Below are 19,394 nucleotides of genomic sequence, written 5' to 3' on the forward strand. Positions count from 1 at the left end.
TAGATTTTAGAACACATGCATGCATGGTGTGCTGTCATGTGTATCTGCATTCAAGTGTCTTCTTGTTCACAGATGATTTAAAAAAGCTAGTTATGTAATGTAAATCACTCTCACACTCTCCACCCTCTCTTTCACACTCATCCCTGTCATTTACACACTCTCTGTCTGTCCTTCTTTCTCTTTCCCATCCCTCTCTTTCTGTCTTGCTTGCCAAGTTTCACACCACCTGCCCAAGGCAAAGCAGATTTACAGATTACCACCCTCTTGATACTAAGCACATCACACAGATGCATGTAGACGGAAAGCCTCGCTCAGACATACACACACACACACACACACACACACACACACACACACACACACACTCCCAGGCATGCAGTGCCACGCTGGCTGTCCCTGCGTGAGCTCATCCTGCAGGGTTTTCCCGTGTTGTCTGTGTACTGATGGGAGTAGTGGAACATGGCTTAGGTTCATCCACATGGAGCGGGTCAGGCAGGCAGAGGGCTGGATAAGCTCACGGATACTCTTATGGTTTGACCTTTGGCTGGATTCAGGCTGACACAGCATGAGTCAAGTCAGAAAGTTGGACTCTAGCTCTGGACCCTGAATGCCTTACATTTTCATAAATATTTATCTAATGCCAATAATAATAATAATTTGTCTATTTTGAAAATTGGAAATGTATTTGTCACAAATGTTTTACTGCCTCTTCCTTTCTACCTTCCTTCCTTCCTCTGGCCCTCACTCCCCTCGGTCCATCGGCCAGGTGTCTGTTAGTTGAGTATTATGTTTTGGTTTCCATGACAACGAGGGATTAGCACATGTTGTTTGTCTGTCTGGTCTGGCCGTGACTGGGCACGGGCAGTCTATGTTCCCTGTGTAGAAATGCCCTCAGACCAGGAGCACGTTGCCTGCCTAAACCTTTTAGCCTCACAAGCCGCGGAGAAAAGAGACGCCCTGTAAAAACCACCCGTAAAATTGTGATAGTCCTTGACTTCAGGCCCTCATGCATCTGTGGGCTACTATGAATGAGATTAGTTGTCATTGTTAACAGTGTTTTGACACAGTTCATAGTGAGTTATTTGAATATGATTGTAAGTGAGTTAGGTCATTTGTGCTCATGGAGGCACATGACAGGCGGCAGGGAGAGGATGAATGATATGATGTGCAACTTGTTTGATTGCTTCTAGCTTTTATTAAAGCACATAGCTGGTGGACAAAATAACAGAATATAGCTATGCAGTAAATACCAATTTAATGTGTCATTTTATATTATTATGTTTTTCAGTCAATATTCATCAGTGTCATATTGCGACTATTGTTCCTCTTTGCCAACACAGTTTTCCTGCTTTTGACATTTGACGTACATCATCATCAGTTTGAGACTTTTCCTTTTTCCATATTACAAGATTTGAAATGTTTGTAACTGATGCACTGGCATGTTAGCTAGCATCTGGCCTTTGTGTCCCTCTGTAAGTGCCTCTATGTGGCTGTGGCAATGCATTTATGAAAATAGTGACACCACTATTAAAGCTTTAAATCTGTATTTCACTCGCTTATTTAGACCATTTATTTGTGATTGACTGAATTGACATTGCATCACTAACACAAACTGGAAAATGATGTAATGTAGAAAAGGTCTCACATAATGACAACATATGCCTGTAATCAGGAGTGGATGCTCACAGAAACTGATGGAAAAAACAAAGTACAGACTCAAAATTGACTGAGATGTTTCAACACCTCAAATGAAAAGAGTCCATAGCCACACTAGTGACTGTGTGAGGCTTACTTAAAGGCACAGCAGTGCCTTGAGCTTAATGCAAATGTCAGCATACTGATGTGCCCGGAATGACAATGCTAACATGCTAATGTTTAGCTGGTATAATGTTAACCACGGTCACTATTTGCTAATTAGCACTGAACACAAGTACAACAACTATTTGGTCATTAACCAAAGTACAGGGCAAATAAAGATGTTGGTAATGGCACCAGATGAAAGGGATCATATTATTACAATTCCTCCAAATTTGATGGCTAAACGTCAAGCAGTTTTGGAGACAACTGTTAACCTTGTGGTGGCATCATTAGGAAACATTATGTGGGAACCATGAATATCTGTACAAACTTTTGTAGATGTTGACATATTCCTGCTGGTGGCGCTTGATGAAAAGTCAAGGGATTGCGAAAGCCTTCATACTCTAGGGAACATTACAAAGTCTGTACAAAATTTTGTGGCAATCCATTTTTTGGTTCTTGAGATATTTCAGTCTGGACCAATATATTGTCTCTCTTGACAGACGGACAATATTGCCATCCATAAAGCATTGCCAGCAGCGTGGCTAAAATCCAAGCCAACTAACACGGCAAGGTTATTTTATTGTAAGGTGTTTCTCTTATTTTGTCCACCTTGCATACATGCTTGAGTACCAGTGAGGCATACGAAACAAACAACACTTGCCTGTACCTTATCAGCTAACCTGTCTCCACCATCACAGTCTTCTTAACAAACAACACGATCAGCACTTAACAATGTTAGTGAGTCACATGTGACACTTCCATAGTGAACCCGCCAGCTAACAGTCCAATGATCGTTGTTTACGCTGCTGTTCTTGTATTTCCCTGAACCAGTCTTGCCAATTGCTCTCACATGTGGGCTTAATTTGTTTTTCCTGATGTGCTTGTTTGCTTGGTGAAAACATTTTATGTCCTGTGGAATTGCAGCTTGAAATTATGCCGGTGCATGATGCATGTCTCCGTGCACGAGTCTCTCTGACAGAGTTTTATCAGATGCATGTAGCATGCAAGAGCCTTTTGCTACAGAGCTACCTGTAGTGACTGTGGACCAGGAAACGTTTCATATCTTGCAAAAAGGGAGCTAATTGGATAGAAGGAGAGCAGAGACGTGAAATGATTCTGTTTGCCTAACTCGAACGTAGTTGAGCGGCATCGCTTAACATAGCTTAGCACAAACCAGCAGCATTAAAGTGCATTAAGAATAATTCACTTTATGATTAACAGTAGCAGCATATAACTCAACATGGCCATAATCAGGTCAGGTGTGAAATTCTGGTGGAAAAATATAAAATGAGTAAAAGAAAAAAAAAGGTGAAAAAAACACTGAAATCTGCCTTAAAAATCTGGACATTTTTTGCAGAAAAATCTCCAGCAACACTGAAAAAAATACAGATGACACGACCTAACTATCATCAATGGCAGCAACAGCTCTGCCTGTGTCCTCACTCTCGCTCTCTTCATGTTCCCAAAGTGCCTGTGCTAAAACAGCAGGATGTGTATGTGTCTTGATTTCCTGATTTTTGTCCTATTCATGAAATAACTCCCTTGGTGAGAAAGCCTTGCAAAGCCACATTGATATGGATATGTGTTATATTACAGACTGCTCCCACTTTAAGCTTTTCATTTTCCCTCCAGTTCCAAGCTGTGGAGGAGCTCACTCCTTGGAGACATATGAAGTCTTTGTTAGATAACATGCAACACATGCTTTTATACTGTGCTTAATCAGATACAGTCTGATTTTAAGTATCATGTGCTAACTACAACAACAATACGATAGCGATAGCGTTTCAGTTATACTGAACAAAGTGTGTTCACTGCAGATTCTGCTGGGACCCAAATGTTGCTTCCTGATGGTAAAGTTGTTGGATGTTGCTTGGCCCTCACATGGCCTTCGGCGAAACTGTTCTTGCACTGTGTGACGGTGTACTTGATCAGTGTTCCCCACTATTTACAAAAGACACATACCCAGAGTCCTCTCAGGTTTCTGTTGTGAGAAAAAGTAACAGATTGTTTGGGTAACATTCTCCTCCTCTGTGTCCTGAGTCTCTGCTATAATCAACCTTGTCTGACCTGAGCAGCTCAAGCCTCCCCCGCCCGTTCCTGACAGTGCCTGTCTTGGTTCACAGCTGGTACTGCCCTCCGCTGCCTGTGAGAGTTATTAGAACCCCTAAAGAAGCATAGGGCAGGCTTTGTCTTTGTCTTTTTCTCATTGCATCTCTCCGGAGTCAGAGAGATCTGCAGACAGCAGAGCTGCGAGCTGGCTGAGGGAGGGAGGGGAGAAGAGGGGGTTTGAGGATGCCCGAGGTGGGGATCGGCAGCTCATCCCAGCTTGGACACCAGAGCCGCAGTGTGGCGTGCCGGTGCACATTTTAAAACACCACGACTGTCTGCTCCTTGCTGGGTTTTGTTTGTTCCTCTCCTCCTCTCCCTCACCCCCACTTCCCCCTCCCTCCTCCTCTTACTTCCGTCAGTTCTTCTACCTCTATTTCTATCTCTCTTTCTTTCGCTCTCGTGGCTCTTACATCACCTGACTGGAGTTTTTTCTCGTCAATGCAGCAGCAAGCAGATGAGTCAGGCTGGGCTGACTCTCCTCTTCCACCATCCTGCCTCCCCTCTCCTCTCCTCTCTCTCTCTGCAGCCCCAGCCAGCAGACTGCATTGCCCAGAAGGGAGGCGAACAAGAGCAAAATCCTGTCACCCCAACTCTAGTTTCAACTTCCCCCATGGAGTGTTTCTTTCACTGGTGTTTGAGTGTGGTACAAAACCATCACGTCCTTTGTCAGAAAAGGGGAAATGTTAAGTCAAACATGATCCAATCTGCAATCAGTCAAAGAGCGTACATTTGGATGCGCTGCCCTGCAGAGCGGAGTGCTAGAGTTTGTAGTTGCACTGAGATTGTGTCCGTGCATTACTGTGTGGAAATTAGAAAGGCTAGCTCAATGAAACCTCACCTTCAGCTCGAGAAGCGTGCAAGTGTCTGTGTGTGTGTTTATGAGACAGCTCAGCCAGACAGTGCAGGCAGACAAGTGTCTCTGCTGACTGCAGATGAGATGGAGTGTTTACTGACACAGGGAGCATCAGCCGCACGTGCTCCTCCACAATCCTTCACTCCTCAGTGCACTTAGTTTGAGGCTCTTCAGCTGGGCTGTAACCGGGCAGCCTTTATGTGGCAAAAGCATAGAGGTGCCTCAATTGTCTCATCATGCAGTTTGGAGTGTTGTTTAAAATATACTATCAGTAGTTACCAATATGTATCTGTAATAATTCAGTTTCAGTGTTGAGCAGAGACTTTTTTCCTCCCTGTGCCACATTAAAGTTTCGCACTGTTTGTAATGCACAAGCAACTACTGTAAACAATGCTAACAAAGACAGACACACAATTGTGTCATATTAGGCTGAATACCAATTAGTGTGTTTGAGTGTGGTACAAAACCATCACGTCCTGTGTCAGCTTTAATAGAGGTGTGACAATCACAATAAGGGAACTTGCAGAGGGACAAAGAGGCCAGATGATCGCTGCCTGAATGTTTGGCGCGTCAGTTGCTAACACTGCAAAATTATGTAATGTAATTAAGAAAAATGATTTTAAACTCAATGACCAGCCATTTTTCTTATTAATCAATAAATCATTTAGTGTGTAAAATGTCAGAAAACTGTTTCCCAAGATGACAGATTTCTGAAGATATTTGATTTACAATGAAAATAAAAACAGAGAAAAGCAACAAAAAGTCATTTTCTTTTTGTCTATTTTTTTTTTTTCTTTACAATTTCTTGTAGGCTTTTTTGCCTTTTTATTATAGTACAGCTGAAGATGGAGAGAGAGTGGGTGACATGCAGCAAGGGGTGTTTTGCATTTTCACTTGATGAACAACTAATTGATTAAACGATTAATCACTTGGATCAACACATCAGTACCACCAGTGTGGCCTTCATCCAAACTGTATTTACTGCAAAGCTCTAATCATTTCATGTGTTTCTGTTATGTTGTCCACCACCTGTATCTCAGGGTTGATTGTCCTACTAACATGTTTCCATGGAAACCACAGGTGGCTCCATTCATCCTTTTGCTCAACCCATCAATTGATCCGTTTGTCCAACTTATTCATCCATCCTTCCTGTCTGTTGATCAATAATGATGGTGGTGAGGTGTCATCACAACAAGGCCATTTGAGTTGTTAGGTTGCCATAGAAACTGTTGACCTCCCTTAGTGTCCATACATTACTTTATGTGCCATCCATCGATCCATCATTTCCCACACAATAAAAATAGGTGGTGACGTGCACAATGGATGTCATCCACCTGTCAATCACTCTTGCACTTCGATTACACAACCACCACCATGGGGAGATTATCTCAGTGAATCCTTTAATCTCATTTCTGCTTATCTGCGTCAAATGTTACAAGAGATGCACAAAGATGTTTGTGAGAGAAAGAAATACAGCCCTTAAATAAACATGTAGCTAGTAGGAAACTGGTTCTGGTTTTATGTGCATAATGCTGATGAAACATCATCACACACAAGCCACAAGCGTGTGTGATATTGTGTATTTTTTCAATTGGTATTAATTTTTTCATGTTCTTTGTCCAATCACTGCGTGCAATTTCCCCAAAAAAAGAAGTTGATGTCAAACCTTCACGATATGATCTCATGATAAAGAAAACATCGATATAATATTTCAGAAAAGACTATCACAAATTGTAACAAATCTTAGGCTAAAAAGTGTTACCATACCATACATTCTGTCTTGACTGCCAGGATATTTCATAAATGCTTAGTTAGAATCGAGTTATTGGACAACATTATTGTTGTCAGGCTTCAATTTCTTCATCCTGGAAGCCATTGCTCCCATCAAGAAAGAAATGCATCATTGGCTGACGGTGATCATTCCTATTAGGTGAAAGATGAAGTCTGCTCAGCCCTCTTGTTTGGATGATTGAGTGGATTTCATGCCAGTGAATACACCAGACCATAAATGTTCTCTTGGATGGGACATTCGCTAACATGTCCTTCATTTCGATAACGAAAATGCTACTTTTTCAAAATGTGACTAAAATGTGAATTTCCTAGTTTGAGGCTGGTACCTTCTCAGACTGTGATATGGATTTAACATCATGATTTCTCTCTCCACAGGGAAACGATTTAAGAAAGATCCTCCTCACACGCTACTTTGGAAATCAAAAGCTTCTCTCCAAGTCAGAGCTTGGGAGTGGAAACAGCTCATCTGGCGGCTTTGTCAAGCCGTCATCCGGAGGTACTGAAACCCCAAATATACCCAGTAGACACTGCGTAACTGCTCACTGCAGAGGAAACAACAGCAGCTAACTTGACAGCTTCTTAGGAGAAGTGCTGCTTGACAAATGCTGGCAGACTTTGAATCTGGCTAAAGCAATTCCTAAAGAACCAGATAAAAGACAGAGAGAGAGAGAGAGAGAGAGAGAGAGAGAGAGAGAGAGAGAGAGAGAGAGAGAGAGAGAGAGAGAGAGAGAGAGAGAGAGAGAGAGAGAGAGAGAGAGAGAGAGAGAGAGAGAGAGAGAGAGAGAGAGAGAGAGAGAGAGATTAATATAGGTTAGATTAGAATTTAAAAAAATGATCAATGTGTGCAATAATATCTGTTGAGAGCACAGATTTGTTAAATGTTAGTATTTAATCTCTGCAGGAGGTTCTCCCATACTGGACTCTGACAAGCCAGGCAGTAGTGTGGTGGAGATCCAGTGTCTCTTGGACAGCGTTGGGGCATCAGAGCTGGTGATTGATCTCATCGTCAACACCAAGAATGACCGGGTGTTTGAGGAGAGCATTCTGTTGGGCATCGCCCTTCTCCAGGGAGGAAACACACAGATACAGGTGAGTAACACAGACACTCAAATAATTGTATTTCCGTCCACATTAATCAGCTAAAACCCAAAACACACAAACACTCACACATTCTGATTTAGAATTCATGTTGATTACTTATCTGCTTCCCACCCAGAACTCCTTCTATAACCAACTGTACAAGCAGAAGAAGTCCGAGAGGTTCTTCAAAGTTTTCTACGACCGCATGCGTTTGGCCCAGCAAGAGATCCGAGCCACCGTGTCCGTCAACATGTTTGAGCTCAGCTGTAGAAAAAGGGACGACGACACTGACGTCAGTAGCATCAGGTTGAAGAAAGGTAGAGTCAAGTAATGATTTAACCTTTGAATTATGACCAACACACCACAGCTCCTTGGGTTCACTCTCGAGTGTGGCCAACACATATTTGTCACCTCTGCTGTCTGGAACATGCAACAAACCACTGTGTCAAAATTAAGCTGAAAGTACGGTTCATATAAAGGCAGCCACCTGGATAATAATGCTAGATGTCTAGAAATACACATTTAAGTGACTGGATCCCTGGGGTCACGTCTCGAGCACAGCTGAGCATTCCCATAGAAACTGGCCTGGACTGAGTGAAAAGCCAAAATATAGGCTCAAATATAAATTTTAAAACCTTAATGCTTTTACAGTATGTGTGGTCCTTAAGTTTAGCTCGAGCTTGAGTTTCAACAATAGTGGTGTATTATAAATACAGAATGATCTTTGTTGCTCTGCTGACTGACTGTTGTTGCCAGTTCCTGCAGTCACATGTCAGGGGGCATGTGACGGCCCACATCACAAGCCTATCAAAAGGCCATTGTATCAACATCGGGTACTTTCATGCTACAGAAACACAGTCAATAGTTGCCAACTTCTCTTTTTAGTATGTCTAGAATATCATAGAGAAGGCTGCCATTGATCATTTTCTGAAATGGTAACCTTTTTGCATGTTGCTTGTTTTCGCCCATCCGTTTCCAAAGACATATCTTGTTTAAAATGTTACTGTCCTGTCCAATAATTAAACACTTAGTCAAGTTTTTTTAACCTATTTTTATGCCTATATGCTGTGCTCTAGGGAACGACTCAGGGCTTCATATGAGGGAGGACATGCGAGGGCAGCTGAAGGAGGCCTCCTCAGTCACCTCAAAGGCCTTTTGTGCCTTCAGAAAGGAGCTGGATCCCGACCTCGAAGGCCTCGGCCAGAACAGTGAGATAGTTGGGACAGAAGAGGCTTTAGAAGAAACTCAGATGAGCCAAGCCATCACCATCATGAAACCAATTCTACGTTACCTTCAGCTGCTCTGTGAGAACCACAATACAGAGCTGCAGGTACTGGTCCCCTTTTTTGAGAAAGAACCTTGAGGTACAAGTGCTCTTAAATTGACTGCTGATTGACTCTTTTTCTGCTCTGAATCCAGAACTTTCTGCGCAACCAGTCCAACAAGACAAACTACAATCTGGTGTGTGAGACTCTTCAGTTCTTGGACTGTATTTGTGGAAGCACCACTGGAGGCCTCGGGCTACTGGGCCTTTACATTAATGAGAGTAATGTGGACTTGGTTCGCCAAACCCTGGAAACCATCACAGAGTACTCCCAAGGACCCTGCCATGAAAACCAGGTAGGTGGAGGATAGGTTAGTTTGTAGTTGAAGATAGGTTTAATTTATTAGTTTAGTTTAATTTTTTAACACAAATATGTTGGCTGGTATTCCCACATACAATATCGTTATCAGTTTGGGTTTACTATTGATTGAACACTATTCTTTTCTCTCTGTGTGTTTTTCAAATACAGGCCCATCTTCTTCTCATGTATTTTGTATTTATCTGACGTGCATTCACTCTAACTATACCCCTCTTATTTTTCCAGAGCTGTATAGCCAAGCATGAGTCAAATGGCATTGACATAATTATAGCACTGATTGTCAACTCCATCAACCCCCTGGGGAAGCATCGGCTGGACCTCGTGCTGGTGCTCAAGGTGAGCAGCAGGTGACTCCAAGAGCTCTGAGAGGCTGCTCGCTATGAGGCACAGGCATTGAAAGCCATTACTGTAGAAATGCTTATGGTTTGCTTTTATAGTAGTAATTGCCTTATAGTGCAAGAGAATAGGTTTGACCAAATCCCCGGTTTGAAAGAGCAATATTTTAGTATGTTTTAGTGAATACATTTATAGAGAGAGTTTTGTGTGATGGCTTATGTTTGTTGGCTACACATTATATCTAGCTGTTAGACTGCTGAACTTTGCAATCTTACAACTCAACAATAAAATGACAAAATTCAAATGGTTTAGTTCTGCTAAAAATTGCATCCATCAAGTCATTATTTCGTCATTACTGTAGGTTGTAGTTGACCAAAATGAAAAAGCTCATTGGTGGAGTTTTGTGTTATAGAACAATGCTTCCAAACTCCTATTGGCTATCATGGAGAGTCGCCATGACAGCGAGAACGCAGAGAAGATTCTCTACAAGATGAGACCCACTGAACTGGTGAGTGTGTGTGTGTGGCAGCATGTAAACTTGCATGCATACATTACTAGGTCCCATGTAAAACTGGTTTGCAAGTATCTGTAAGAGGCAGTAACTTTTCATAACTTTTGTGCATCAGGTGGATGTAATGAAGGAAGCCTACGCCCAGGGTCTGGAGAGTGAGGAGGATGAGGACAGTGTTGGAGACCAGATAAAGCCCAGAGACGTCGGACACAACATCTACATCCTGGCCCACCAGGTAAGGAAACTGCCAGTGGCATTATTGCATTTCCTCTCTCTTTGTCTGTCTCCCTCAGAACCGTGCATACACTTAGAGTGTGTGGGTGTGTGTGTGTCCACAATGCATGCTCCTTTTTGAGTGTGTCCTTTGCACTATATGATGGAGGACTGTTCGTCTATGAATGAAACCCTCAGCCAGTTTCTAAAATTAGCTTAAAGGATGTGACACTGGTTGTGCAGACAGGTAGACTGTAGGTGTTCACTGAAGCAGGCGGTAGTCACTGTATTACTAAACAAGTGTGCTTTTGCTCGTTGAGGGTACCGGCAGTAAAGAAATGAGACGGTGTGTTGTGCCCCTGGGAAAGTACTTCGATCTTGTGTCTGCCTTTCTCTACAGTTTATGTCAGTTGGCGAGGGCAGACCAAGTCTAGCTGGTTTTCACTTCCGCCTCTGTAGAGCCAAGTGTCAAACAGGCTGTTTTTGTCCAAACAGCAGACTAGTTTTATCATGACATGGAAGTTTTTTTTTGACTGTTCAACAATTGACATTTCTTATCTTTTTTTAATTCATTTATTTTTATCTCAGAAAGTGGAAACACACACACTCCTCAGGGCAGCTGCCATTCATTGTAATCAGTGTATGATATAGGTATAAGTAAATATAAAAGAGTGGATGATAAACAGTTACTTTGAGGAAATGCAGACAGTAAACTACTGTGGTGGTATGCCAGTGTCACACTTTTTTTTTCTGCTGCTCCCAAGTGGCCTTAAAATCAGTTATTGCAGGTTTAAGCAACCAATATAACAGCAATATATACGTAGAACTGGGAGGAATGGCGAAGTAACATAATTGTCTTCATGTAAAGTCTTGTCTTTATAGTGTAATGTACTCCCTCTACTTTGACCCAATATCTGCAAATGTACACTGTTAGTTTATCCTGTTAGGGAGTTCATTTCTCCATTATTTTGTGATGGAGAATTGCCATGCCAAGTTGCAACCTCTTGTTTTTACTCCACTAGGTTTTCTGGTTTGTACATATTTAAAGCATTGTGTCACAATCGTGTTATTATTGTTATTGACACAGATCTTGTCTTGACAATGCCATATATGTAAAACATTCAATGAAGGAGTAATTTTGTTTTTGGATCCTAGCTGGCCCGACACAATAAGATCCTGCAGCAGAGCCTGAGGCCAGGGTTGGGGTTGAGCTTGGGGTCTGGGGTGGACCTCGACAATGAGAAGGATGACGCACTCCATTACTATGCCAATCACACAGCTCAGATAGAGGTAAACCTCATCATCACTTCATCCATTTATCGTCTGAATCTCTAAAACTTTAAATACCAAGCACACCACATTTATCCTATCTCTCCATAATATGTATAAATGTATAACTATAAACCCGTAATGAGGATTTACTGGACATCTATTTGCCAGATTGTGCGTCACGACCGCACCATGGAGCAGATCGTGTTTCCGGTCCCTAACATCTGCGAGTACCTCACGGAAGAGTCCAAGGTGCGTGTGTTCACCACCACGGAGAGAGACGACCAGGGCAGCAAGGTTAACGACTTCTTCCAGCAGTTTGACAACCTCTACAACGAGATGAGGTGGCAGAAGAAGATCCGCAGTAAGTCTTTACATTCTGAATATAGCGCTTGCAAAATAATGATGGTCGCAGCAGAAGCGGGCTGCGGGATGGTAAATTATGATGATCATCCAGAGCGTCTGGTTATTGTTATTTCCAGTATAAATTGAAAGGCCTGTAGCATCTTTATGTGCTTGTGTGCTGAGTTTGTGTCCCTGTGCTTATGCTTCCTGGTTTGTTTGTGCAGGAAATAAGGCTCTGTTCTGGTTCTCACGACACATCTCTGTTTGGGGGAGCATCTCCTTCTACCTAGCCTGTCTGCTCAACATCGCTGTGGCTGTATTCTACCCCTTTGGTGATGATGGCGATGAGGGTGAGAATGTCTCATTTATTCTTTTTTTTTTTTTTTTTTTAAGAGTTCAAAAAGCTGCTTCAGGTTTAGGGTGTAGCTCACTCTCTTACTGGGACAGACATTGTTAATGATATTAGTAACTCTGCTTCTCCAACTATGACCAGTCAAATATCCACTGTGAGAAGACATATTGTTTATCAAGACTTTATTTCACTGTTCACATTTGAAAATGGCCCTCCTATGTCACCTGAGGCTGTTTATTTAAAGGTATTCCACACCAATAGTCCACCCACACAGGTGTTTTCACTTATTTGCCTGATCACACTAGAGATGCACTGATACTGATATCAGATATTGGTCTGATACTGACTCAAGTAGCTGGATAGAGTATCTGTGATAATGGGGAGATCTGGTATCGGATACCATTATTTTAATAAATAACAATTCAATACATTTATATCTATGTATTTATGTGTTACATTTTGTTAGGAAAGCAATGTTTAAGTCAAGCCTGATGTTTCCTTACACATGAAAGAATGATCCCAGTCACTTCCACACAGTGATGCATACAGTTTATTAATTAAACACTGTGATGGGATGAGCCAATACCCAAAGCAAAAGTATTGATATCGGCATCGGAGCATCCCTAGATCATACTTCTTGTATATTCTTGTACAAAATGTGATTCATTGAACACTCTCTCACTTTCTAGCTGCACCTGGGGCCTCTACCACAAAGCATGATTTGGGGTTAGCGAGGTAACTTCAGGGTTAACTCTGGGCTTTCAATTCCACAACTGTGATAGAAAATGTAGTTGTGCTAGTACATTTCTACTGTGATTTAGTTTATGTGCCTTACTCACTAACAAAACTATATATGTGACATATGATTGTGTACCTAGGAGAGTGGGAACAACATATGGCTTATCTCTGCCTTTTGCTTTGATAAGAGTAACTCAATGGGGGAGCAGTTTAATCAGAGAATGTTGAGGTGTGAAGATTCCCAGGGGTAATCAAGGGTGATAAAGACGGATCTCTTTGGGTGACAAGGTTCAGAAGAGTAAGGGGATGACTGGAGGGGTCAATGGGGAGCTTGAAACTACTGATCAATTGTTATACTGTAAATACCTGAGGTTCCCCCACCCTGTGTGCTGAGGTGCTTAAGAGCAGGAGACAAACTGAACTCTTTGCTCATCCTCTGCAGTCTGTATGACGGTGAAGCCTTCTCTGGCCAGAGAATAAATACTTTAAAGACAAACTTCTTTCCTCAATGTTTCAGTATTCAGTATTATAGGACCCACTTGGTACTATTGAATAGGTTTTTTTCTACCACACAACGGAGGTTCACTTCTTACTGGGATAGATCACCATAGTTATTCATGCTTTTAACACCTAACCTAAATTAATATTACAAAAGTACAAAGAAGTTAAAGTCATAATCCAGACTAAAAGACAGCTGGAATTGAATCGTTGACTGTGTGAACGTGTGAAATTTACAGATTTATAATATCACTGTCTCATCTAGAGACAAATAAAACTGACTATATTATATGTGTGTATTATATTAAGTAAATGTGTTGTGGTGTGAGACCATCTTGGGAGCAAATAAAAAAAAAAATCTGTATATATTCTGTCATCATATATTCATATCATATATTCACTTATGTGCGTCAGCCTCTGTCTTACAATCACAGATTGGATGCAGTGTTACTTTAAGTTATGGAAGGAAACCTTCTTACTATTTAGAATAATGTTTTTTTTTCATTTTCTTTTATTTGCTTCTTAGTCTGTTTCACACCGCTGGAGTGCATCTGACAGAATAAGAATACATCCAAGCAACACATTAACTTAACAGAATACAAACATGTAATTTTAATAAGATCTATTGTGCTCGAGATGGAGCAGTGATGATCTATGAGTTTTGTTGTTCTTCATAGTGTGATAAAATGTTTTTTTTTGCTTTACTTGTGAAACACTCAAACTGTTATACTGAAAGCCTCTTTAATCAATAAATCATCGACACTGCAGTTTCCTAAAGAATGGTGAGCTTCAGTTGTGGGCCTTACAGTGCAAGCTGAAGACGCTGGTTTGTTTGAGTGATGAAGTTGACGGTCCCAACGGACTAATGTTTGTCATTTTAAAATGTTGCCTCTGATTGTGATAAGTGACGCTTTTATCTCGGGTGAATAATTCATTCGAGAAATGCCACAGCGTTTCAGAGCACTGACGTGCGGTACCTTGATTTAAGCTTTATTCTTCTGTCTAGGCACCTTGTCCCCCTTCTGGAATATCTCACTGTGGGTGGCGCTGGCGGTGTTCACCGCACTGCTTCCTGTCTTACCCAAGCCGTTGGGCATCTTGTTCTTCCTGGTCTCCCTCATTCTACGTGCCATCTACACTATGGGCCTCGGTCCTGCTCTGTTGTTGCTGGGTGCTGTCAATGTAAGTAATGGAAGATTTGAGCCAGTGTTAATGGGGGACATGTCCCCTCTTGCCTCTTCACACATCAGAGCTGTTGACTTCTTTTGTATTTATCCCTGAACCTTCTTTTCTTCTCTTTCAGCTCTTCAACAAGTTAGTCTTTCTTGTAAGTTTTGTGGGCAACCAGGGGACGTTCACCCGAGGCTACAAAGCAGTTGTTATGGACATGCTCTTTATCTACCATTTGGGCTATGCCATCATCTGCGTCCTGGGCCTCTTTGTGCACGAGTTCTTCTACAGCTTTTTGGTAAGAAGTCTCTCACACACTTCAGTTCCATTACAGTGCGACTGGTTGATCAGCGTACCACTTTAAAGATAAACATCCTGATTGTGCGAAAAGTTGTTCAATTTGCTGATGACTCACTGATGTTGGTCTCCCTCCACAGTTGTTTGACCTGGTGATCCGAGAGGAGACGTTGCTCAATGTGATAAAGAGCGTGACGAGAAATGGCCGCTCTATTATTCTGACTGCTGTTCTGGCCATCTTCCTCGTTTACTTCTTCTCCATCATTGGCTTCCTCTTCCTCAAGGACGACTTCCGAATGGAGGTGGACCGCCTTCCTTTACCAGGTTAGAACTTCTAAACCTGTTAAAACACTTGCATTGTTTTACTGCGCCATGCAAAGTGAAGGGACGAGACACTGCATATCGAACAGTTTCTACAATGTAAAGTAGACACAAGTAGACTCCTGTTGCAATGTCCCTGGTTTGAGTCCGGGTATGAAGCTCTGTTGCATGTCTCACATCTTTCCCCCCTTATTTCCTGTCAGGTTTATACTGCATTAATTGTTCCTAAGATACTTAAGGGACATATGTATGTATATGTATATATAAATATATATATATATATATATATATATATATATATATATATATATATATATTAATTATATAAAAATAATTTAACCTAAAACCTGCAATCTTTTACATTGCTCTCACAAACATCTTTGTGTTATTATTTTTCTGCTCTAAACCTTTAAAGATTGTGCATCCTAGAAGTTATTGAGTTTCAAACCTGGAACAAAATATAAGATTAGTCAGTTGGCGGCTCTACATATACAGTATATCAGACTTATATAACTTTTGAACTCACAGGACAATAATCAAAATGATTCTTTGGCTCAGAATGAATCCATTGCTTTGAGTTTTTTAACTCTTTGGATTACTTTTTCTCAATAAAAATTGTAGAATCAATGTATATACACAATCTCCACATAAAAATGTTATGATATATACAGTATACTGTATATACATACAGGCATATGTTTTGAAACACTAGACAGTGTAGGTGTGTTAATGAGCTCCGACAGTCAGGAAGACAACCTGCTAGCACGTGTGCACCTGTTGCATAACCTGGTGGCCGCGCCATCCTGTGTTTTGCTGAATAGAGCTCAGCAGACACAGCAGAGCAGTGGTGGGTTATGTAACCAGCTGGGTTCACGCCTGTCTGTCTGTTTGCTGAGGCACAACCGGGGCTCCATCAGAGCTGAGGAGCACTCTGTCCACACTTGTGCTGCCTCGGGGCTGTGGCCCCTGTGCCCCGCCTCAGCCCCCCTGTCCCCTCCACTCTTCTTCTTCTTCTTCCTCTGCCTCCTGTCTCCCAGCCCTGCCCTCTGTCCTCCACCCTGTCAGGGACGAAGGCCCTTTTGGAGACACTCTGGCCCAGGTGAACAGTTCTTCTTCTGCCTGTCTGCCTGAGCCTATCACACTCAAGCGCAGCTCCTCTGCCGCTCAGGGCTTTACCGATGTGCAAATGATTTGTTCAGGTTCTTTCAGCAGCCCTTCACCGCCCACCCAGCAGCTGCTGCTTCAGTTTACATAACGTCTGACTAAATTTTTCTTGCTGATTTTACCGGTGCTGATGACAATTAGCGGGAAGGAGTTTTAATGTCGGAGCACAATTTAATCATCTTCTTTCATTTGCAAATTATCGTGCTGTTATCATTAATCAATCTCACATAATTTCCCCTTTTTACTCTTTTTTTCTTTTCTTTTTTTCTTTAAAAGGAAAAGGGGATTTATTGGGTAACAATGGAGTTGCTGACTCGTGTATGAAAGATAGCTGTCCTGTTTCAACACCTAAAAATGTTCCTGGTAAGTTTTGATTCAAATAAACTAATTTTATTTTCTATTATGAACTGCTGGGTGGACAAGTTTTAAGATTTTGTGGTTCTACCGAGGTGTATATTTTACCTCTCTGTAAGTAGTCAGTCTCTAAAATGTTACACACACACTGACAAACACACACACACACACACACACACACACACACACTCACACACACTGGTGTGCGTGCGTACAAAGAAACTTGATGAGGCAGAGGGGGTGACTCACACTCCTCTTTGTGTCTGTGCATCTCCTTCTATCACCTGCACTATAGGGGCACACACGTGAGCTCATCCACATCCCTCACCTCCTCTTCCTCCTCTATCTATTTACAGTATATGTACATTACAGATGAGGCATGAATACAAAAAATTCCGTTTTATTCTCAGTTTTGAGACAAATTTAGGGTATCCATTTTATCTTTAGTCACACCATAATCGGCTGTTCCCAAGACAAAGAGTTTTATTTTCAGCCAGTTATGAAAGTCAGATTGTTTTTTCTTGAACTTGAATGTTCCTGAAATCTTTCACACACTCTTAGCTCAATTTATTTTAATTCAGTTCAGTTAAATTTAGATGTATGATTTGACTTGATTACATCAGATGTTCTGGTTGTGAGTTTTATATAAATTGAGTTGATCATTTAGTCTTCAAATGAGAAGAGTGATGAAAAGACAAAGCTACTGTAAAAAATATGTTGTATATTTTGTAACACTAATGTAGATACTAGATAGAAGCCAATACTGCACATTTGACCTTGTTGTCTACTGTTTTATGCATTTCCCATTTGATTTATGTGTGTCTGGTTATAGATGATGGGACGGAGCGGGTGTGTGACACTCTGCTCATGTGTATAATCACGGTTTTGAACCAGGGACTACGTAATGGAGGAGGTGTGGGAGACGTTCTCAGGAGACCCTCCAAAGAGGTTAGACGGTGTTGTTTTCACTTATTACTGAGTTTCTTTTTACTTAATGTCTGTTTGTAATAACTTAAAGTATAAATATATTACATTTGTGCTGCTTTAGCTTCTGTTTAACAATTGTCGTGATGGTTAACATTAAATGATGCATTTTCTCCATATTTTACCTGTAACTGGACCATCCAGGAGCCTCTGTTTGCGGCTCGAGTGGTTTACGACCTCCTGTTCTTCTTCGTCGTTATCATCATTGTTCTTAACCTCATCTTTGGTGTTATCATCGACACTTTCGCTGACTTGAGAAGTGAGAAACAAAGGAAGGAGGAGATCCTGAAAACCACCTGTTTCATCTGTGGTGTGTACGGCTATGTGGTTCACATAATACTGTTTGCAAATGACAGCGAAATGAAAGAACACTACATTTAGAAGAACTAACGTTAACTAAACCTAATCTCTTGCAGGGTTGGAGAGGGACAAATTTGACAACAAGACAGTGTCCTTTGAGGAACACATAAAATCTGAGCACAACATGTGGCATTACCTCTACTTCCTGGTTCTGGTGAGGGTGAAGGATCCAACCGAATACACCGGCCCTGAGAGCTACGTGGCCCAGATGATTGCGGTCAGTAGACCAAACACACATACTGTACACACAGAAAATAGTCATACAGAAAATAATCTCTCTGTACCTTTTGCAATGCGGTTTTATGCACCTCAAAAGTGCGTCACACAAGCTGCTCTATCATCAAAAATACTGTAGCTTAAGTTACAGTGAAACTCTTTAATTTTATGTTTGCAAGGTATACAAAGGAAAGCAATGCACTTTTTTTTTAAGATGACAAACCAAAGCCACAGAGATTTTGTTTATTTTTCCATGGACATGTGGACAAACAAACACATTCATTTCACCCCCTAATTCATATTTTGCTGGCGAGCCGTACCAGACAGCATACAGATGTCTCAGTGTTGGAGTCTTAAAGTTTTGCAGCCTTCCTTACTTTGCAGACTTGCACAGTGTGCCAGAGAAGCGTGAGACTAGCGATCGAAAAATGAGACTGAGCCTCTAGGCCTGTGCCAGGCATTACAATTTATTCTCCTTCCCCCTCACTGCTGGAGAGAGATGGGTCTCTGTTCTCAGGTAGTCTTCACTATTCTGAGCTCCTAACCTGCTGGGACACAGTGTGGTTAAATAGTAATTAAACCCAGTCCAGCTCTATTATCATCAATGCACCAACTTGCTGCACTGACACACAGACAAGAAGTTGAAGGATGTAAGGGCAACTAAAGGTGTTGCCGTTAGGTTAATGGATTCAAATGAAGCCTCGGAGCGCAATGGCACATTTTGTGATTAACATTTGGCCATGATGGGCATAAGAATGGTGGCATTATAATGAACAATTTGCATTATAAACAGGTGACAGACATTGAATTAATATGCATCAGCAGGTCTTCCAACAGGTCGACTCTCTGATGCGAGGCCACGGTATTGCTCTCTGATGAGGTAATGATGAGTCAGGAATTTATATTAGCACCTCCTAACATGAGGCAGAGCAGAAATACACAGGAAAAAACACACTGTAGCCCTCGTGTGTTTTATAATATTCTTTCACG

At 41.6% G+C, this 19,394-nt stretch overlaps 1 protein-coding gene across 1 annotated transcript in view; it reads left to right on the forward strand.

The window, feature by feature from the left end:
• itpr2 (inositol 1,4,5-trisphosphate receptor, type 2) overlaps window positions 1-19,394 on the forward strand; it is a 53,390-nt gene that overhangs the window by 25,962 nt on the left and 8,034 nt on the right. The window contains exons 38-55 of the mRNA XM_068723733.1: window positions 6,929-7,049; window positions 7,455-7,642; window positions 7,770-7,950; window positions 8,710-8,963; window positions 9,053-9,253; window positions 9,502-9,612; window positions 10,025-10,120; window positions 10,239-10,358; window positions 11,492-11,626; window positions 11,777-11,969; window positions 12,175-12,300; window positions 14,545-14,720; window positions 14,842-15,006; window positions 15,146-15,329; window positions 16,767-16,853; window positions 17,677-17,792; window positions 17,973-18,138; window positions 18,245-18,405. Of these exons, the coding sequence (XP_068579834.1) occupies window positions 6,929-7,049; window positions 7,455-7,642; window positions 7,770-7,950; window positions 8,710-8,963; window positions 9,053-9,253; window positions 9,502-9,612; window positions 10,025-10,120; window positions 10,239-10,358; window positions 11,492-11,626; window positions 11,777-11,969; window positions 12,175-12,300; window positions 14,545-14,720; window positions 14,842-15,006; window positions 15,146-15,329; window positions 16,767-16,853; window positions 17,677-17,792; window positions 17,973-18,138; window positions 18,245-18,405 (2,781 nt within the window). The remainder of the gene's footprint in view (window positions 1-6,928; window positions 7,050-7,454; window positions 7,643-7,769; window positions 7,951-8,709; window positions 8,964-9,052; window positions 9,254-9,501; window positions 9,613-10,024; window positions 10,121-10,238; window positions 10,359-11,491; window positions 11,627-11,776; window positions 11,970-12,174; window positions 12,301-14,544; window positions 14,721-14,841; window positions 15,007-15,145; window positions 15,330-16,766; window positions 16,854-17,676; window positions 17,793-17,972; window positions 18,139-18,244; window positions 18,406-19,394) is intronic.

Source organism: Cebidichthys violaceus, unplaced genomic scaffold (genome assembly GCF_023349555.1).
Source record: "Cebidichthys violaceus isolate CVI_PGR_0920_01 unplaced genomic scaffold, fCebVio1.0.p SCAF_3, whole genome shotgun sequence".
NCBI classification, from domain to species: domain Eukaryota; kingdom Metazoa; phylum Chordata; class Actinopteri; order Perciformes; family Stichaeidae; genus Cebidichthys; species Cebidichthys violaceus.